The following is a 22,679-nucleotide window of genomic DNA, read 5'->3' as shown; positions in this document are numbered from 1 at the left end:
CTCCTCCTTTTCTTTCCCCCGGGGCTTCAAATCCCACCTCTGCCTCTGTTTTTTGGCATCAAAATATTGCACAGAATCAAACAGGTTGACTCTATGTATATTAGATAGCCACAAGCTGCAGCAACCCTTAAGTTTAAAAAAAAAAAAAAAGCAGAGCATGACACTGTTGGCTTATGTGTAATAATTCCTCTAATGCAGCCAACTGGCATTGTGCTTTCACTCTAAACCCACATCTAAGCCCTCTGGCTTTATCAGGCTTTTCTTCAACAGCAGCAGCATGATATAATGTGTGACGAATGGGCTGTCGGCCATGTTTATACAACATGTAGGCGAATACAAATGCAGGTACTTTGAGAACCTTTACCTGGGCTTAGTGGATTACACCTGCCTACGGTCATCATCATCATCATCACTGGATTATAGGTTTGATGACTTGGGGGGGTTGTCTCTCTCTCCAGGGAGACATTGGTAGCATTGCTCTTGGTTGTAAATATAAGGGGTGGCACAGATAGTTGAGTAGTAAATGAAAAAGGAGACCTAGCTGTAAACACACCGCTGATATATTATTAGCTCTGCTACATATGGCAGAGCAACATTAGCATTCTTTTAAAGGCTTGTTTGGGGCGACTCCATTGAGTGTCCAACTCCTCTGATAAATACTTTTGCTGATAAATGCTTGACTGTGTTCACCAGCTAGTTTATTAGCGCTTTTTCCTCCCTGTTGCTTGACAAGAGCAGTGAAACTAATTTCAAACATTAAAGATGCAGCGGGTTTTTGGATTTAATGTGCTGCCACCAACTCTCACTCTCTTTGTCTCTCTCTCTCTCTGTCTCTCTCTCTCTCCGTCTAACCCCCTCAACAGTGTGGCCAGTCACCACCAGCACAACCTTATGACCATCGCTAATCTGGGTGTGGTCTTCGGGCCGACTCTGCTGCGCCCCCAGGAGGAGACGGTGGCAGCCATCATGGACATCAAGTTCCAGAACATAGTCGTGGAGATCCTCATAGAGCACCATGAAAGGGTAAGAGTGTGTGAGTGGGCACGTATACAAATGAATAACACAAACTGTGGCATTTGGTGACGTGGTACCGACTTATATGAATCCCACAGCATTTTCAAGTGGATTAACTTTTGTGTAAATGCGCATTAAACCAACAATTAATGCACCTAATGCTTTATATCTGAACACCTGCTACACACACACATACACACTCTATGTACTGCACCGCATATATGCGCTTTAAAGCCACTTTCCCCCTTTAGATCCAAGCAGCTTATTGGCCAGTCAAGCTGCTTACATATGTCGCCATGGCAACAGATAGATCAGCGTTACTGTTGGAGACTTCAGCGATGCACACACACACACACACACACACACACACACACATAGGAGATGTGTTAGCCCCCTCCATCCTCCAGACTTCCCAGGCAACAGCTGTGTCTGTGCATGTGATAGAACGCTCCTGCATCCTTAAAGAGATCTTGCATGCTCATGTGCTGCAATGAAACATTTGTGTGTTTCATGTGATCCTGCTTTTGAATTTTTATTTTGCTTTCGCTGTAACCAAAACAACAAATCCAGTGTGTCTAAAATGGGATCTCAAGCACTCCAGTCTTTTATTGCTCCTCATTTCCTTCTTGAGTGGAGCCATGGGTGTGAGTCAGAAAAAAAAAAAAAATCAGATGACAGATGATGACGTTTGACGTGAGATGAAATAACGGACTAAATACCAGCAGATTAGCATTAGTTGAGGAAAAAATATCAATTTTGAAAAATGTTGAGATACATAATGAATGAGGGGGGAGAATACTTGGAACACAATACATGTGCATTTTCATCACAGCATGAGATTTTAAGCATTTTTGCCTGATCATGCATCAAAGAGTTGAAATAAATTTTGCCAATGTTGCAATCAGTGCCACCTTACCGCGGACTAAAGCCCCAAATGTCCCCTGTTGTTAAGGCTTTGCAAATGTGATTATTCCCAGTTAAAAGACGTTTTATGCACAGCAGTGAGCAGCTTGGTCTGCAAAGAGCCTGAGCTGCAGAGGTTGCAATTCTGTTGTATAAAACCAGGAATTAATATTAGTATGAATACTGTATCAGCTCACATATTATACCTTCTTGCTTTTCAGAGAGCAAGAAGGCAAGAATTTTTAACTAGGCATTAAGTGACTCATACTGTAGGACAACTGGTGGTTTAGCATGTCAGGTTGCTTTTTTTAGTACTGTTTCTGTATCAAATCACAATCTGGCATATTGTTGGATGGGTGTGCATGTTTTAACGTTTAAGCACAACACTGCGATCACTGTCTTTGCCCTGCATGTGTTAAGATAAGGGAAGCTACACTGCCCTGCAGTTACATATGAGAAAATAAATTGCTTGACATGCTGTACACATGTTGTTTATGTTGTTGTTTTTTTACACTTCATATATTGTTGCTTTATATATGTATATATATGTCTTTGCTACTGTCTGTGTTTGCTCAGATATTCAGGGATGTGCCGAGTTCTGCCGGAGGTTCGACCAACCTGCAGCTCAACCTGTCCAGGAGAAAAAGCACTGAGAACAAAGCCCCGTCCTGCAGCGAGAGGCCTCTCACACTCTTCCACACACCAACACATTCCCAGAAAGGTGAGCTGATCCGCCTATAATTTGTTTTTCTGATTGTTTTCTGCCACTTAGTTTTTCTTATTCCGTTAGAGTTGAGTTAAACCTGCTATGTATTGCCATATGGTCGGCTTAGAGAGAAAAGCAAGTGTCTAGAACCACTTCTTTATGTCGGAAAGAATAAACAACACACTGTCAGTGGTTAGACTGTTAGCTCATGATCAGAGAGAGTTCACTGTGACCAACAGATGGATGGTTTTAGAACAGGAAAAGGCATGTCTGTCCAAAAGTGGCTATTTGCAGAAAAATAGACAGGATTTTTCTCAATCTAAAAAACACCAGGTAGTAAATGTTTCTTTATTCTTGCAGGTGAAAAGAGGAACAGTGTTGTCAACACCACAGTCAGCGAGCTACAGCAGCCGGTTTCCTCCTCTGCCAACTGTAACAGCAGCAGCAGCAGCAGCAGCGGCAGCCAGGGTCGAACCCCGAGACACAGCCTGACCAGCAACGACGGAGAGCAGGACAACCGGCAGATCCGACCCAGCTCACTGTGAGTGGCACAGAGCAGTGATATAAAACTGAAGTTAACCCGTGTAGGTCCTCGCAGTTTTATTCAACAATAGCATCTAATTTTAATGGTTTTCCTTTTTTATCTCCCCAAAAACATCTTCTGAGCTTTCCTTATTTACTGGAAGCAGGAGTGAAAACTGTCTAGGAGGAAACGTAAAAACCTTTGGATGTTTATGGAAATGAAGTCAATGAGAAAAATCAGTTTAAATTGATCATCATCTAGTTAAGAAAAATAAAATAAGAAATCTGTGCGTTTTCAAAGGAAATTCTTAAATAGAAAACGGTGGCCGTCACTTATAGAATGCAGCACAGGGAACTTTGTGCAAAAATAATCAAGACAGAACAGAGACAGAAACAATATTAAGACGTCAAGAAAACAGAAAATGAGCAGAAGCTTTACAGCTTAACAGATGTTTGGGAGTAAGGGGTGAAGGGGGGTTTGGACCCATTTGGATATACAAAGAGACATACTGTATATGCTCACGTGCAAACATAAACTTCAAAGGCACTCGCAAATATGGGTTCAAGAATGTCTAGCACATTTTTTTTTTTTTTACCATGTACGCAGACACTCACAGGCACAGGAATGCTTGAGCACATAACGCACACATCAGCGCACACACGTGCATATGTGGCAGCTCAGAGCTTAAGCAGAAGTAGTCTTGTGACTGTCAGGTTGTCATAGTGAATCCCAAAAGTATCTGGGAAGTATTTTCAGCAAGGAACTGAACTCCCAACTGCCAACTGTAGAAAAGTTGTTTTTACTTCCCCTGGATGCGAATGAAAGCAAGTACACAAAATCCCATATACACACACACACACACACACACACACACACACACATAAATGTATCGGGTAGCAGTTACATAATTTGCATATCTTTGATTTATCTTACACAGTGCGCCCGGTCTTCAGGCTTTCTCAGTGTCTGATCAGCAGTTTACATAACTAACAGGTCTGAACAAGTCCCTCTCCCTGTGTGAAGTACCATGAACACGGGAAAGGCCTATCTTGGTTATTAGGTTATTAAAGGGTGGCAACACACACATCTGCACATTGTGTCATGAGGCAAAGCATGCACAACGTAATGTACACATGCATACGCACACAGTTTCTTAATTTCTCTGTCTGTCAGCATCAGATTTTCTGCTTCCATGTTGTTGTTTCTATGAGCCACTTTTGGCGTTGACACACACCTCGTCGGACCAAGAAAAGCCGGAGTATTCACCACCAATCATCTCATTTACTGAGACAAGCCGAACAGACAAGTACAACCTGTCGCCGGGAGGATGAATGCACGTTACCACTGATTACTTGCCTCCTTCCGGCTTCCCTCTGCCACCTCCACTTTCTTCTCCTTTTCTGTCGCAGATCGTCTTCATGTTCTTTCTTTGATCTCTCATTCGCAGCTTCTGATCATTTTCTCGCCTCTAGATGTGTGTTCTCTGTCACTGTTATTTATTCATTTCCTTTGGATACACCGCTCTGTGTGTCCGTCCACATCTCCTCTCCTCTCCTCTCCGCCACTGATGAGGACGTCAAGTCATTTGTATCAGTCAGATTACAACCTAATATCTCTCTTAACATGTGACTAACGTAGCGAGAACTACTGTCTGTGTTGTGTATTACTGTCCCCTCAGAACAGAATCACAATTAACATAAATACTGTATACAGAGCAATGGAATTATAGGTTCAATATTTTGGAGCCCCTTAAAACAAATGCAGATACTCTCTCTAAATGGAATCTACAATCCTTTATTAACCACAGAGATGAACAGTCTACTGCGTCTTGTCTTGAGTAAGTCCTGCAGTGATACCAGCTGAAATGAAATAAGCTGGTATTTGACTTCGGTCTTCTCCCATATTACTGCTACTGCTGCTGCTGCTGTGTCGTAACTCTGAAAAGTAGGGAAATGTTCATGTAAACCTCTTGACAAGCAGCTTCATCCTCTAAATGTTACAAAAAATGTTTGAAAAGTATGGTCCTTCAAAAATGAGACGCATGAACTGTGCTTCACAAAATGTAAAATCTGAATTTGATGTATAAAAAGGACATTTATTTTACCAGAAGGGCCCGTTCAGATAAAAAAAAAAGTAGTAATACAACTATAACTATCAAGTTGTTAATAATTAGACTCCAATATATTATTTTGTTAATAAATAAATAAATCGCAGCAGAGAGATCAAGGTCGTGAGAGAGATGTTCAAGAGCAGAGAGAGAAAAAAGGAGACAGAAAAGCTCATGGTCATGGCAGGACACCTAATGGTGCATGAAATGATACGTTCACAAGGTTCTGTCCTTAATTTCTGGTTCTCTCCTCTTAAGGTCATGCTTGTATGGAATAGAGTGCTGTCAAGTGGTCTATATACATATGGCTCTTTATGTATGTATTATATGTATGCATGTGTGATCAAAAATTAATATATTCCCCTTCATTAACTCAGCGTCAGCTAATCTAGATTGAAAGCCCTGCGCTCTTTGCACTCGGTTTACGGCTGTGTTTTATTTTTCATGTATGAGAAAAAGTGAGACGTTCGGCAGAGGATTTTATCTTCAAAGACAGATTTGATAACGACAATGAAAACACTACAGATTGGGAGCAGTGGGGAGAGAACGAGTGGTTCCAAAACTATCTGGCTGGAGTAGTCAGTGAAGTGTGAATCTCAGAGGAGCTGCCATGGCCAGGATCGATAGGGTGAGCTTTGCAAAATTGTGGCACGTTGTCCTTTTAGAGCAGCGGTCCTGCATCGAGGGGGTTTTGACTCTGTTTTGACTCTGAAATGAAATGAGAGGACACCAAATTTGTAATTGTCGATTTGATTTCTACGCACAAACATAAGCCAGACTTATCGTTGTACAGAACACAACAACAACAAGAGATGAAACCAAAGGGACTCAAGCTAATGCAACGGCAAAATAATGCACATCTGAGAGTTACCAATGCTGGATGATTTAATTAAGCAAATTTTCCTATGAATAAATAGGTGTTTTGCTCCTCATTTTTCAGTGATTAATAGGTGGTGATGACGCAATGAGAAAAGGCTTCGGATTTGCCATCAAAATACTGAATGATAGGTGTTTTTAAAGAAAAAAAAAGAAAAGAAAGAACTGATTCCATCTCATCAAAAATTTTCACACAGAAAAATCACAACCTGAGAAGTGCCTCTTTAGCTTAAATACATGCAGTCTTTTTGGTGCCAGTATGTTCAGTGAAATGTTCTTGAAAAGGTTGACAATCCTTCAGACAGCTTGAGATAATACATTTTTGCCTCTGTTAGGGCACCAAAACAGAAAATCAGATGAGGAATCATTCCAGCAGATATTTTGTTTGTGCACAATGGCCATGTTGTCCTTGAAACCTGTAACTAAGGGATGAATCTAGGGCAAAGGATGGGATCATGTTGCATTTCATTGATTTGGATGTGGCTCTTTGAATTGCTGCACATTATGTAACTCCCTCTATTTTAAACTTTAAATCTAGCAAAACTAAGAAGAAGACGGGTTAAGGGGGGTTAAAAGGAAAAAGATTTTTTGGGGCCTTCTGGAATCTGTATCTGATTTAAATCTACTCAGAGGTCGGGAGGTGATCTGGACCTGCTGGTCACAGATTACTGGAAACAGATTTAACCACATGTTTACAAGTGCTTTTAAAGACATGCAAACACTACCACGACTAAGGCAAGGTTTTGATTGACAAAAACCACAGCTCTTATTCGTAGCTATAGCTGTGAAAATGAGAGAAAAATGACCACATATCAAATACAGTCAGTATTAGTTATACAAACATATTCTGATAAGGAAATAGAGCCTAAACATTAGTTCTGATGGAGGTTTAAGTTTAAGCATGAATTTAATCGAGGTCAAAAGCCAAAAATTGCAGGTTTTTTTAAAACATTTATATCCTTAGATACTAAACATTTGTTCCCACTACAGTTGTTCTAAAGTGGAAGAAGTGAATCAGCGGCTTTAGTGAAATTATACAGTGGAAACTCATATCAGCTTAAGCAGTGACACTTGATTTGTAAAGTGATAGATTTTGAGTGTTGATGATTACCTGAAGTAATACTTAATCACGACAGCGTTAGTGATTGTGTGAGTGTTGACCAACACAGATGTTCAACAAAGAGTCCTTTGTCTACTTCAGGTTCACCCATGACTACAATGGAAATTCCCTTTTACAACGTTGTAGAGCCACATTAGTCTTGTTATAGTAAAAATGAATGCCAGTGTTTGCGTACTCATATTAACTGTGACCATTTTAAAGGTGCAATACATATGAAAAACAATTGGTGTTGTTAAAAGAAAACTTTGGATCCCAAACTGGGGATGTGAAATTTGAAAAGCATGGGTGTTACCAGCTAGGAAAGATTTAACAATAAGATGCTATTTAATAGCATTATGGGTAATGTGGTATCCAGTGTTTTTGGAGCTTCACTCATACTTCGCCTCTGCTGCTTCGATTTTTGACTATTCTCACAAGTCCCCAAGCGTAATGGAAGTGAATTCTAACTTGCTGATGTGCCCCTCCATAGATCCCAGAGGAAAAAAAAGATTTATTAAAGCCCATTTACAGCATAAAATGCTGCTTAGCCCATGTTTTCTCAGACTTGCAGACTCAGACATGAGCCAAACATAGTTTTCCAAGAAAGGCCAGCCTGCACCCTGATCACAGACAAGAGAGAGGAGCAAAGTCCAGAGGTTAACAGCTCTGTCTTTGAAAGCTCCACACTACCCTGAGGCACATGTTATTTTCAGCTCCGGCACCTTTACTACTGGTCAGGGCTTTTTTGTTTTTTTTTTCTTGTTGTGCATTCTTTTGTGGTTTGTTTTCAGGTGGAAAATTCCTGGAGGTCTTTTCACACTTTTTTAAATTCTTTCACACACAAATCTCATCCCCATGACTCTTTCTAGTAAAGCAGTGGGCTTGATCTCGGACCTGATGTACGTCAAGTGAAAATGGCAAAACTTTCTCTCTTCCTTTTTGTTCCTTTTTCGCATTCAATCCTGCTGTTTGTTTGGCTTTTGAACGAAGGGGGGGGGCAACAGAGAAGTGAAGAGCAAGTCTTGAATGCAGACAGAGTAGAGATAAAGAGATAGACAGAGGGCTGTTACTATCAACACAGAAAAAAATCTCTATTGTGACTATAACGTTTTCTAGGAAACCAAATATTTCCTCCCCTCAGTATAACCCCCATGTACACACACACACACACACACACACACACACACACACTCCCTGTCACACATGCACATGCAGTGCCAGTCACCAAATTACATCTGTGTACTTCTGCTGCCTTTACTGCTTCTTGAAAACTTTTGCTCATTCCCATTTTATTTTTTCCTTTTTTGTTTGCCTTCAGCAGAGTGCTCGCAAAGTACATCTCTCTCTTTCACGCTGGCAGTCGCTCATGAGGGAAGTTTTTAAATGGGTTTTAAAGCTGCAGCCATGACAACAATTGATTTTCTTTTTGTTGTTTTTATTTTTTGACAGACTTTAAATTCAGAGTTTTCTGTGTAGTCTTCCTCTCTTTGACATTTTCTGTCCTCGGCCGTCATCAGCTCTCTGCTGTAAATATCATCTCAATTATGAGTTCCTGTTACACTGACCTAAGATCTCTCGCTGCACCGTCACGAGTGTGGCGGCATGTTTCAACTTGATCTGTTTGGATGATAATGATGATGATAATGAAAACTCCACATAAGCGTTCAGAATAATAATAATAAGCTGATTATTGTTCCAAATGAATGAGTATAAAACAGCTGCTTTCTTACTCTCCCAGCTAATGTTTGCTGCAGTTTGCAAGTCTCGCATAAAAGCCAGTTTTCAAATAGTAGCATTGATAATAGCATAAATAAATAAAGGCCAGTTGTTAATAGAGGCCAGGTACAAAAAAGACCCAAAACAAAACACTGAAGCGGCTGAAATTACTACAATAGGACACACTCACTATTATGCTGCTCTCACTCTCTTTTCTTCAATAGCAAATACCAGTTTCATCCACATCACATTATCTACCCACCAATAACAGGAAGAGAGAAAGACTTTTAATGTGAAAAATCTGCTGGAGCTGTTGAGTTGCATTAACAGTAGGTCAACATCGATCAGGAAGAACGGAAAGGGGAAAAAGGACTGGAGTTCATTTGTGAATGAAAACACTGTGTGTGTGTGTGTGTGTGTGTGTGTGTGTGTGTGTGTGTGTGTGTGTGTGTGTGTGTGTGTGTTTGTGTGTGTGTGTGTCAGACNGGAGCTGTTGAGTTGCATTAACAGTAGGTCAACATCGATCAGGAAGAACGGAAAGGGGAAAAAGGTGTGTGTGTGTGTGTGTGTGTGTGTGTGTGTGTGTGTGTGTGTGTTTGTGTGTGTGTGTGTCAGACGAGAAAGTGAGAGCAGCAGAGTGGTGAGTATGAGATGACTCTGCTGTTGCACTGAAGAGATTAGAGCTGTCGCTGAAACGATCAAGACAACAAGTAAACACTGAGGAAGTTTTAAGGTTGCGCTAACTGAGAAGCAGGGTAGAATAGGAATAAAAGGCCAGATAAAGACCTGATTCTCTCTGCCATTGAGGTGAATTATTTTTTGAGAATGTATGGTAAAGCGTTCAGGTGTAAAGTAAAAAAAGATGACACGTGTCAGCGCTTCATATATACTGTATGTCCTCATTTGTATAGAGAAGTGCAGCGTGCAGGGAGGAAGTAGGACAGTTCATTAACCAACCTAACTAGTCTAATCTCTTCCCTGTCCTTTGTATGACTTCAATCAGCAGCTGCCATTGTGAAAACAAAGAAAATCTAGTGCGCAATGATACCTGCGTGATGTTAGGAGCAATTACAATTAATGAGATGCTCATTCCTGCACTATTCCTGAGAGCTTTTTACACCCTTGTGTTTCTTATGGTGCCTAAACTTGGTATGTGCAAGGTCATGCAGTTTTACTGCTGCAAAGAGCCCTCTAGGCAGTGGATGGTACATTCCGACTCAAAGAAGCTCCACAAGGTCGTAAACTGGCATTTGTCACTGTGAAAACAGATGTGATCAACAGGAGAACTGTCGCGCTGGCAAACATGAAGACAACAACTGTGCTGTGTTGTTGCTGTGCTGTGAACCTTTTTTTTTTTTTCTTTCCTTGGAATTTGTCTCAACTGGTACAGTAAATACAGACACACGCCATATTGGTTACAAACACAATGATTTGTTTCCCCTTCCTTTGAGATTGCTTTCAGTATTAAAGCTGATGTTGACTGTTGCCAATCTGTTAATTTTAGATACATGCTGCTGTTACTGGCAGCCTTCAAATGTGCCTTTGGATTCACTTTTAATGAGATGGACGGGTGTGTGCCTTTGCCTTCGTGTCTGTGCTGCGGTGAGTGTGTGGGTGTGTTATGACAAAGTGAATAAATGGCCTGTCAGGAGGAGAGGAGAGAGACAGGAGATCAGTTTAATTAAATCAGCTGTCAGATATGCTGCAAGTGTTATAGGAAGACTACATTGACCTGAAACCAGCTGATTTGTATCCGTATTTGCTCGTGTACAGCATGGCTGGCAAACAGGAAGGGTAATCTGAGAAAGAGTCAAGTTCACTCTCTTTAAAGCTGGAGAAAGAAAGCACTGATTTATACCGAGTCCCACTCAAGTGAACGGGGGAAGTGGTCTCAGACTTTTGGATTCCGCTGTAGTTAAAAATATATTCATTGTCAGCTGGAAATCGTCTTTTTCCAACGGCTCCACTGGAGAGAGGGAGAGAAGATGAATGGGTTAGAGGGAGGTAAATAGGATGAAAAGAAATTGGAACAGTGGAAGCAGATGAGAGAGAGCACATTGACAAGCAGTGAGTGACAAATGGAGAGAGATGGTGGATCGTTGAGGGCAGTCAGTCAAGCTGACAGTTTAATATATAAATAAGGCACATTACCGCAACCTTTTGCTGTATTTTCTTAAAGCACATTAATCCATTAAGGTGAAAGTCAGACAAGACCTATACAATGATAAAGCCACGTTAATAAAATGTCTTGAATGTGCTTGATTGGGCCTGTTTATGCTGTCATATTTACACTTCATAGTAAATAAGGTCCTGCTAGTTATTTGCACTGCAGCCCATGTAACAATATTGTGACCTCTCAAAAACAAAACAGTTCTTTTCAGTTAAGTTTCACAATGTGTCACTGTATTAAAAGTATTTCTGTTTCCAGTCTGTTTGGATGTCAGTCAGAGCTCCATCTGCGCAACACTCAGTTAAAAATATTAGAATTTGAAAGTCAAGTCAAAGTCAATTTATAAAGTTGATAGTCTTTCCAATATTCACAAAATGCTGTCAACTCAAACATCCATCATTCTACCCATGATTGATCGGGTCATACAATCAAAAGCAGCCATTGAATGGTCCACATGGAGAGACTGTTGTTTTCAAGGTCAAAAATTAAATTTCCACCTTGAATCTATTTCACATCCATTCCTTATGTCTATACGTGATTATGTGATTCCACTGCAGAGTTAAAGCCAATATTGTCTGCAGGAGTGCACTGTTGGAAACCGCGGTTGGACTCCTTATAGCAGGTGCAAAGAAAATAACATTTATTACTTCTTTCTCTTCTTTGTGTTTTTGAATGAGTGGCTTTATTAACTGTGGCTATTTAAGTGACCATCATTATCCCAAATCTCGTCCTAGGATGTAGCAGCGTCACCATGGCAACCATATTTCACGTCATCACAACTGCCTGATATTGGCTGAAAAATGTGGTTATTTTCTTCCTTTGATAATCATGTGTATGCAGAGTATCTATTTATTTATTCAAGTCACAAACCTTAAAACTGATCAAATCAACATTTTTATATTAACAAAGGATTAAATGACTATGTGTAATATGAAATAACTGTATTTTTAACCTGGCTCTGCAGTTCCCCTCAACTCACTGGAGCTTTTTTTAGCATCTTTAAGCTCATTATTTTGGTTTTATGGAGCAAAGCTTTACTCTTTGGTTCAGTCTCTCAGCTCTCATTGTGGTTGTTTCCAGCTGCAACAGATGTGAAAAGCTCTTATAAACTGACTTAATGCTGCCTTTCCAGCACAAACAGCTGCCAAATTTGGCAACTAGCTGGTGGACGCAGTGGAGCATTTAGCCACATATATTAGTCAGGAGTTGGTGGAGAACAAAACAGAGAATAAAAAGGGGTGAATGTTAGATTTGCATCAATGGGATGGTCAGAAACCCAACTGAATGCTAACATTGCTCAATATGTGTTTGTAAATTAGCAACTGATGCTTGAAGAAGAAAACATGTCAGTGTTGTGTTTACAGCTTGTTCTGTGGCAACCAAGTGGCTACTGGATACTTACATCAATTCAAACAAAGTGTTGGACCTTCTTCTGAGGCTTATACAGCATTTAAAGAAGTTTAAAAATATCTGAAATTTATACAAATTCAATTTTGTCATCGATTTGTGCTTTAGGGTACTTTGTGCTCATAGCTAGCATTGAGGTGTGGTTACATACATGCTGTTCTGGTGCTTGAATTGTATAAACCCCTCTGTGACTAGCTTTAGCTTTAGCTTTAATAGCACCTATTAGCTCACTTCTGGCAATAAATTGTCAATGATTATAGGGGCATTGTGGGTATTGTGTATAACTGAATAGGCTGACCAGTGACTTCTACTCAAAGGTCAGATCCCTGTTGATTTTACATCTTAAATCCCCTCAGTGATCAGAAGAAAAATGCTTGAGAAGCAATTTTGAAGCCTTTAGACATCGCAGAGAAATTGGAAGGACTGCAGACAAGATTTCTCATAGAGAATTGTGTGTGTAATTGTCCTCAATTAGAGGTATTTAATATCAGGCAAGTGGCTGCATGAAAAGACGTGCTGTATGTTGAATACTAAACGACGCCTCCCTTGTGTAATCCAGCCTTTTAAGACTTTCTCAGTATTATTTGAGTTCATGTCGGGCAGAACAATGACATAATAGAGAAGCAGAGGCAACAGAAAATATCTCTGAGCCTGAAACACATGTAGTCAGTCATGATGCACAACATCCTGGCTGAGTTTTATCAGTGCTGCAGCGTGAATGCAAAGTGGTGGGCGTTCTTCTTCCTCATGACTCTGTTGCTCTTGTTTATGTCACAATCTTCTGATTTTCTGTCATATTTCTGTATATTTTAATCACTAAAAATACTGTTGTTCATTGCAAAGCTTACAAGCACCATGTTGAATGACCATTTGGAAATTAGATGATATTACTATAGGTACACCCTCCCCCTAAATTGGAAAGAGTCTCACTACAACTATGTGTGATTGCAGTAGATGGATGAGCAAATTCTGAATATTCTTTTTGTCTATAAACATGTTAGTCCTGTTGCTTTGGCATTACATGTCTTTCCCTGTCTACAGACCCGTAAAATACAGCATGTAGTTCATATATTGACCAGGTATCAGAACCAGAGTGGGGCAAAGTGTATACCTGGTGGAGTCATTTGTTTTGACTCACCAAAATGACCATCATGGCTATTAGCCTTCAGCTAAGGAGCACATTAAGACACATCACCCTTTGAGAGCTATTAAGGAGTTAGTTTCTCCTTGCAGCTAAATGTTTTGGGTTCTGTTTTATTTAAACTTTTTTTTTCTACTCTGCAAGCTTAGAGGTCTGTGGGCCTTACATTTGTGCCTTGTGTGCTGGAAAGCTAATGCAAGTAGACATCAGTGAGAAGGGAAAACCGTTTAGTAACATAATCACTCTTGAGGTATAATGTCTAAATGAATATCAGTTTGGTTAAAATAGCTTTCCTTTGTTTTCACAAGTGCTGAACTGTTGAAGTACTTAACATCTTGGTTCATTGATTGGGACCAGTTATTTAATCTTGGTCTTTATTTCATTTTCTGTAGGCTCAACCCAAAGAGTCGTGGCAGCATCCCTATCAGGTAAAAAAAACGTGTTTTTAATTTAAGAGAGTCACATTATTCATAGCTGATAATGTCCAGAACTTTATAGTATGCATGTGTGTTTTTTTCTGTATAATACTGCCAGTGTGTCATTTTGTGTGTATTTGTCCATCAGTGCAACATCCCCCAGCCCCACCTCACCACGGTCACCTTCCTGGCCGATGTTCTCAGCCCCGTCAAGTCCTCAGCCGACATCCTCCGCCTCCAGTGACTCCTCTCCTATCAGGTTGGTCAACATTGTTTGTGTGATGATTAATAATAATAAGAAGAATAAGCTTTATTTGTAAAGTCACAAAGTGCTTCACAAAAGGATAAAACAACAATAACACAGTTAAATAAAATGAATTAAATTTAAATTCACACGGATGAAAGCCTTATTTTTTATTTTTAAAAAAAGTTTTAAGAGGGGATGCAAAAGCAGTGACAAATCTAGCAAATCTTATCTTGGCAGGTAAGTCATTCCAGAGTTTCGGGCTCTGGGAACAACCAGAAGGCCACTATCAGCTGATCTAAAATGGTGCCCAGGCTCATATGGAGTTAGTAAATCCTTGATATACATTTATACAGGGACCTGGTTGCGTTAAGCCTTAAAAGTCAACAATAACATTTTTAAATCAATACCAGAAGGCCAGAATTAGTGCTTTATGATAATATTTTCTTGAACTAGTGATAATCCTAGCAGCAGAAAGTTGGACCAATCGAAGGCAATGTGGGGAAGACTGCGTAATGCCTGTATAGAGGGCATTACCGAAATCTAGCCGTGAAAACATAAACACATGGACAGCACTGTGTAAATCCTAGGAGGATAGGAAAGATTATATTTTTGGAATGAACTTCAATTAGATGAAAAGTCGGAAGAGGTAGGACTGATTGACCCACACTGCTAAATATCTGACTGAAAGAATTTGGTGTGGCAAACGAGAGAATTTCATCGTTAAGTCTGAGGGAGATTTTGGAAAGTCAGGCAATTTAAATCAGAGAGACAGTCGGTAAGTTGGGTTAGGCTACTAGGATGAGTGTACTGTATCTGGACATATAAGTGGTCGTCATTAGCATAACAATGATACTGTACATTATGATTACTAATGATCTGACCTAAGGGCAGCATACAAATGGAAAACAATAACAGACCCAAGATTGACCCTTGAGGAACTCCATGAGTAAAATGGGAAAGATTGGAAGTTTCCAACAACAACAAATAAAGTTCTATTAAAGAGACAGAAGTGTTGTAAATTAAGAGCAGACCCATTTAGACCCTGGTGTGTTTGACTTTGCACAGATGACACAGTGAAATGAGAGGAGAAGAAAGGAAATAAGTGAAAGCACTATATTTGTTTATATCCTGTACAGAGCTGTTGTAGTGCCAGGAATTTGACTCAAGCGCTCATCAAGTACTATTCAGTAAATTACTGAATGCTGTTAGTGATATGCTAATGTGCTATTATTTACTTAAGTAGCTCTCATTAGGAATAGGAAGGTAATTCAAGAAAAGCTTTTTAACCAAGAAGCTGCAGTGTCCTTCAGCAAAGCACTTCCTCCCTACAAGATTCAAGGAGCTATCATGTAGTGGACCGTGACTTCTGACCTTCCCCATGAAAGGAGAGAATTTAAAAGCTGAATTGCTACTCGGGGGATCAATATACCATCTATTTTTACCCAGATTAGGCAGCAGTCATTCTTATATAAGCTTTTCTATTTAAATTGGAATAAAAATGTATCTTATTTGGGTGCAGTCATTTAACTCAGCCTTGGCAGACAAACTGTGTGTCTGTCACTACATTTCAGTGCTTCAAGTTTCAAGCTTCAAGTGTCCTGGTGCTGCCACAGAAGCTGTTAACAGCTGGTAATCCTTACCATTGCTTTGCACCCTCAAAGTCCCAGCCGTTCATCCAACCACTAAACTTTACACGGCAGTTAGCAGGTTCTGTGGCCCAATTCAGTATAAATTATAGGACTTGCAAGAGAAGAAAACTGTAGTTTAAATGTAAATTTTATAGTTATTATGTGTCCAATAAAAAAGAAAACAAAAGCTCGAACATGAAATCCATAACAGTCCAAGAGGATCACGTCATTTAAGTTTGACAAAATCCATTATCGTGTGTGAAGTAGAGCCACTTGGTACTTATAAAACAGTCCATATAAAGTAATGACCTGTCTTTGGCTTCTGTAACTTGAGGTGTTATTTTAGGTGTAGTTTGAGATGTCTAAATGAAGGATTGTTAAACATTTTTCTAACTTTCTTAATCTCTCCAGTATTGCGGGCAGGAAGGCTCGAGCGCTGTATGCCTGCAAGGCGGAGCATGACTCTGAGCTGTCCTTCATCGCTGGAACTGTCTTCGAGAACGGTGAGTCAGGCTCTAGACTTTGCCAGCAGAGAGGAGAAAGGAAAGAATGTGGGTTGGTGTTTGTATAAAAACAAACAATTACTGTCGAAACAAAAAAGAAGTACACCTTGGGAATTTGCTGGACTTAATTTATTTAGCCTCGGTGCCAGATTTCATCGCCAGGGTTGAGTATGTTTGAGTTGTCCAAACGGTCAATGGTTTTGCCCCAAAAAATTATAATTGAAAGGCTTTTAACACCATTTTCCCTTGGCTACCATTTCAATACAGACATTTAATGGTTCCCTGTCATTTCTCCGTAAAGTTTTTCCTTTAGTGTTCATACTAGAGGAACGAGGAAGATGCACTGGAGTTGTATAAAAAAGCTTTTTAATTGGTATCATGCATTTAATTACATGGAGCCTGAATCTGCAGCATGTGATATATTTTTCTGTTTGTTAAGTGTGTTTTTTATCCAGCACTTGTCCTCAAAATAAGCTTGGATATGCACTTGCTTTTATTGCATATTAGAGGTTGGCAAGCAGAATATCAGAGGTTGGCAAGCAGACCGGACTGTAACAGATGCAGTCAAGTGCAATGAATTGCTTTTTGCACGCAGGCAAGAACTTAATATCTTTCAGATGGAGGAGTCATTTGCTTTATACAGGAAAGTGTTGAAAATATTATTTCTATTTTTCAGTGGCTTCCTTTTTTCTTTAACTTTTATTTTCCTTTCCACCTCCCCTCAGTATATGAATCTCATCAGACTGTCTCTGTGGTCCTCTCTTGCCTAATTTCACTTTCTCTAACCGTGAGCTCCCAAAACTGTGAATCATGTTTATCTTTCCACAGTTTTCTTTTGCTCAACTCCTCCAGATGGGCACAAATGTCAGGATAGTAAAACTACTTAAGCAGTGCTTGTGCCGCTAACACTTGTAATCAGGCCAGAATAACAGTTGAACTGAATAACTGTCATGGTACATTGTAAATCCCTGCAGAAAAAATCAGTTTCCTTGAAGGGACACACACACTCACGCTGTCGGTTGGCACATGCCAGTGTCCCAGACTCCCAGACCCTAAATAGAGTTAGCACAGGGTAAAGCCTGTTGAGAGTTATGTAATGCAGAGCAGTGTCACCGGAGCCCTTTGGGTCAAAATGTGACCTTGGGGACACGTAATCCCTACAGTGGCATCTCAACACCCCTGTCTGCTCATGGCTAGCCAAGGACAGAGCATCCCAGCTGTCCCCACAGAGCTTACACTGCAGCCTCATAGTCATAAGAACCTGTTACAGTACAATTTTTTTTTACATTTAGGTCAGGCATATCAATGAAGTTCAGTTCAGTTCAGTTGTTCAGTTCACATTTGGTTTTGTTCTTTGATATGAGGTAGCATGGTTTGTGAATTAGATTCCCTGCGAGGGCAAAATGTGGTGAACACACTATTTACTCCTGCTGAGATGTTCATTTTAATTTCCTGCTGTTTTTGCCAGAGGACCTCTTGTTTAGTGAATCTCTACCACATAACAACATACTTTATGCCACAGCCTTTTTGTTGGATTTCCTTTCATAACCTCAACTTCAGTTCCTGCCACATATTTACATCAAATCTTTGACTCAGCCAACAGAAAACAAACTCGCTGTCACCTCAATTATTTATTGTGTTTAATAATTACTTGATTTTTCTTCTCAAATTAATAATTAGTGCTCACAAATTCACACAATATTGTTAATGTTTTAACATTAAAGCTGTACTAATCAATATTATTTCTTATGTTGGGTTTATAATGGGTCAAATGACAATGTGTGGTATATGTAAACTGAAAGAGGAGGCTCGTAGTGACAAACCCACAGAGGATTATCGCCTACCTCTGCAGGTCCCCTCAGCCGTACTTAACTTTATTATTTTTATTTATCTTTTAGCTCATTGTCTTGGTTTTAAGGCTGGTGCCTTAACTGCTTTGTTTTCTCTCTCACCACAGAAGTAGGCAGCTGTCATATGCTGTGATAAATCCTAATTTTCACTACCTGTTACACCAACAACAACACACAAAGTTGTTTGCTGGCTGGGGAACACAGTGGAGCATTTAGCCGCTAAACAGGCAGATATTTCCTTCAGGAGGAGACCAAAACAAAGCTAATAAGACTTACATTCCTCAGGTGGCCATTATCATGTAGGCGATTATTTCCCAACACGTTTTCCATATCAACTTTATGACGCCATTAATACCAGTTTAAGGAATGTCAAAGATAACATGGCATTGTTAAATTCGTGGCTAATTTAGATTTGATTGTCCACAGCCTGATGCATTTCAGTGTTAGGCTACACAGTTGTTTATGTACCTTTCTGAACAGCCAAAGCTGAGCAGTACAGCTGAAACAACATTCGAAAGCAGCTATTGTATAAACAGAGTGTTTAGGTTAAAAGGATAATAATGATCGTCTGACAATTTTAATATACACCCCTTAATACCAAACCAAGCCTGCTTTTAATATATGCCCATAATCATTATGCTGTTTTTTTTTGTTTTTTTTAAACCTGTTACAAAATATAATTTAGGTACTTAGGTTGTTCTCACCGTCATTTACATCTGGTGAAAACAGTAGGAAACACTCCTTTCTGGAGTTTCTGGAGTCCTTCATCCTTGCACATATTTCATGCTGACTTATTAGCAGCTATTAATGTTCGCAGTTATTATTTACCCCCACTCTTTCTCTCTCTCACTATCTGCACATGTCCTGTTCAAGTGCTTCATATTTATGGACATTGTTGCCTCTATCTTGAGCTTTTTAGACAAATTCAATGTTTCCACCTCTCTCTTTTCAGTTCATGCCTCCAGGGAGCCGGGCTGGCTGGAAGGGACTCTGGACGGTCGAACAGGACTGATACCAGAAAACTATGTGGAGTTTTTATAGTCCAGGGCTGAGAAAAAGACCTGAACTGGACGATACTGGACTAGCGATGACCAAACTGGACTGGAGGGGGACTAGATTTGTCTGCACAAGACTGAACAGAATCTGTTAGACCTTATACTATACTGGACTGGACTTGTCTAGGACTAGAACTGAAACTGGACCAAGCAGAATCATATCAAACGGATATGATGCAGAAATGAAGAGGAGCAGAGCGGACTTGGGGAGAGACCCATGAATTGCACTGGAAAAAAAGGAGAAAAAAAAAAAACTTATGAATCCTTGTGTGGTTCAGGCTGTTATTGGATTAGTGTGGATGGTTTCCCAAGTCCTGGTGAAGATGATGTGGTAATGAACCTGGAATGTGAGTGTGTGTGTAAGAGAAGAAAGAAAAGCTTGTGTGTGTGGGATCACTTGTATAAATGAGTTGATATTTCTGAGCTGTGAGGCTTGTGATTTTTCAGCCATTGCTTCATTATTTTGAACTGCACTGCCCCACTGCTTCAGCATCTCCTCAGCTAGAAATAGAAAGCTCTGTGGAGATGAAGGGGATGATGACAGTGAACATAATAAAAAAGCAAGTGGCCTCTAAGTTTGGACTTGCTAGTTCACCACCTCTGTGCAGCGTTTGCATGATTGCTTATCCCATTGGGGAGAGAGTGGAGCTTTTAAACCAGATTTAAATGATTGGGTTTGGCTGAATGGCTCCAAATGTGTTTATGAGCACTTTCTGTGTCAGTCCAGTAATTCCCCAGGACAAGACTCAACCTGGCTAATGTTCCACAGCTCCAGTTTAACAGGAGCCCCAAGGCAGATCAGCACAGGAGAAGGTCGCCTGGAAAGCTTTTTGCCAAAAGGTCAGCATCGGGTTTCTCCTTTTTTTATAACGCCTCTCCCTGCAGAGCCCTCAAAAAATATGTGAAAAATTTCAGCTCTACAAGCTGATGAGAGGTTTACAATGCATCATAGGAGTAACAACTGATTCCTGCTGGTTAAAACAAGCCCAGCGGTGAGGCGTCACTCTGCTTCCACAGCTCAGATGTCTTTTGATTGTTGGATAATAACTGGACCCTGTATTGTATATAGTGTCGAGTATTTTTTTGCACTATTTCAGTCCATTTGGGGAATTCTCATGAAACAGGATGTTGTGTTTTCCACATCACAGAGCGCTGGTGTTCCAAACCATCAATGTTCCTCTTCAACCTCACTTCAGAAGTACATATGATTGAGCATATATAGTTATTTTAAGTCAGGGTGTTGTTCTTCTTGTTGTAGCCATCATATGGATTCAATCAGCTCCTTTACAGTAGATGCTTTAATCTTCAAAAGCAGTGGAGTAAGCAAACAGCTGAAGTCATTTGGAAGTCAAGTTAACTTTTGTGTTGTTATTACGCACAACATAAGGATCTTTTTTTCTGTTATTATGTAGAATCACAATGTAACAGTGTGAAGTGGATAGACATTTACAGACAAGACATTAATTCATAAGAAAATGAAATGCAGATATGGTTTTTTTTCAGAGAAGCTCAGACATAATTTTTCAGAACTGTTCATATACATATGTGAAAGCTGGTCTGCTTTGGGGCTCCAATGAATGTCCTCACTTCATGAGTCAAAGCTCAACTTTTTCCTTGAACCACTTTGGTGAAAGTCTGTATTAACTCTTCTAGGGAAAAAAAAAAGGTTTTCGTTGAAATTTTTTCTTTTAGGACAGAATATTGAAAGAATATTATAGCATTTTAACAGGAAAATCAAATGGGAGAGAAAAAAATGTGAAACGAGACTACTTTGTTCATATCTAAACTTCTTATTTATGAGACTTTCTTAAAGGCGCAATCCTGAACTGTATTCTTTTTTGAAGTGTTTATTGACATTGTAAATAAATACACAACATTTGATAAGGTATAATTTTTTTAAGTATGAAATTTTATATTTTGTATTTTTAGCATACTAACTTAATTCCTTCTTTGTTGCCCAGATTTTTGTATCATTTAATTCTATCTACAGCCTTAAATATTCCTTCAGATGTTTTGGTGAATTGATAAGCATGTGCAGAATTAAAGATAAATGTTGACTGGCTGCAGCTTTGATTGTTTTTTCTGATTTATTGCCTGGCCTGAATATTTATACTGTGGCAGTATTCACACATGTTGCAGTACTTACTTGGTATTTGATGACATAACAGCAGTGTTTTAAGGTGTCGCACCAGCATCTACAAAAGTGAAATTTTGGACCAAAATCAAGTAATTTTTACAGAAACAATGAATGGATTAGCTCATGGCTGAATGCCATTGACCAATTTTAACCCATCTTAATAATAATATAATGATAATGATAATGGTGACCTAAACTTTCAAGCAATTGCACAACCTGAAAATAATCACACAGGCTATTGTGCCTGTGTCGGACGCGCCACAGTTGTGGTTCCACTGTGAGTAGAACTTTGTTAGTCTAAAATTGATTTTAAACCACAAGAAGCATGAAGACCACAGATGTGTCATTTTATTCCTTTGTTCACAAACTAAACAAATGATAATGATGATGATAACATGTCATTTACTCACTTAGACTTGGTGAATGTAATTTTGAGCTTTGAACAAAACCATGCTAGTTGTTTCCCCCCTGCCTTAATTCCTTCATTCTAACCTAAGCTAATTGCCCACCAATTAGCTTGGGCGCTCCAAGCTTAACACACAGGCTTAACACACAGGCACTCATATGTCCATGTGTTAAGCTTGGAACTGGGAGGCAATTACTTTGTCTGTGTGTTAATGATATAACATCCAGATAGCTGAAAACTCCGCATCTGCCCACAAACCAGCAAGTTACCAACAAGGACCGGACCCGTTCTTGTGTCCAAACTTCAGTAGCCAGGAAAAATCAGTCAGTTAAGTCAAAGCAGATGCAATCTGGAATTGACAGAGTCAGCGTGCGGATTTTCTCCTCTGGAAGAACAGGAGCAGATAAACTGCAGATCAATGCGAATATTTGGATCTTAAAAGCTCACAAAGATAAGTCACACAATGTGGTCAAACCAAGGGCGAAGGTTTGGTCTCAACATTGGAAGGTACACAATAACCCCGCCTCCCGTCCAAAAGAAAGGAATTGACTTTTTAATGCTGTCAACCAAACAGTGTGTTAATATATGAATTTACATTCAGAAATGACCTAACGTAAATGTAATATATGTACATGTGTTGAATGTCCATATATGAAATATATGTACATATGAAGTAAAATCATATATGTACGTACAGTATAGCATATGAAGATATATATATATATTAGATATGAAACCTGAAATTGGAACAATATTATGTTGACATATATGTCTA

The 22,679-nt window shown here is 39.6% G+C and overlaps 1 protein-coding gene across 1 annotated transcript in view; it reads left to right on the top strand.

Moving 5' to 3' along the window:
• arhgap26 (Rho GTPase activating protein 26) overlaps positions 1–21,417 on the top strand; it is a 90,229-nt gene extending 68,812 nt beyond the window's left edge. The window contains exons 18-24 of the mRNA XM_022762367.1: positions 864–1,023; positions 2,494–2,638; positions 2,984–3,164; positions 14,055–14,090; positions 14,227–14,337; positions 16,365–16,456; positions 19,259–21,417. Of these exons, the coding sequence (XP_022618088.1) occupies positions 864–1,023; positions 2,494–2,638; positions 2,984–3,164; positions 14,055–14,090; positions 14,227–14,337; positions 16,365–16,456; positions 19,259–19,347 (814 nt within the window). The 3' untranslated portion in view covers positions 19,348–21,417. The remainder of the gene's footprint in view (positions 1–863; positions 1,024–2,493; positions 2,639–2,983; positions 3,165–14,054; positions 14,091–14,226; positions 14,338–16,364; positions 16,457–19,258) is intronic.
• The last annotated feature ends 1,262 nt before the right edge of the window (positions 21,418–22,679 follow it).

The sequence above is a fragment of the Seriola dumerili genome, unplaced genomic scaffold (genome assembly GCF_002260705.1).
Source record: "Seriola dumerili isolate Sdu_G_001 unplaced genomic scaffold, Sdu_1.0 BDQW01000449.1, whole genome shotgun sequence".
NCBI classification, from domain to species: domain Eukaryota; kingdom Metazoa; phylum Chordata; class Actinopteri; order Carangiformes; family Carangidae; genus Seriola; species Seriola dumerili.
The sequence above is the reverse complement of the archived record's forward strand: the minus strand, read 5'-3'. Positions and strand labels throughout refer to the sequence as shown.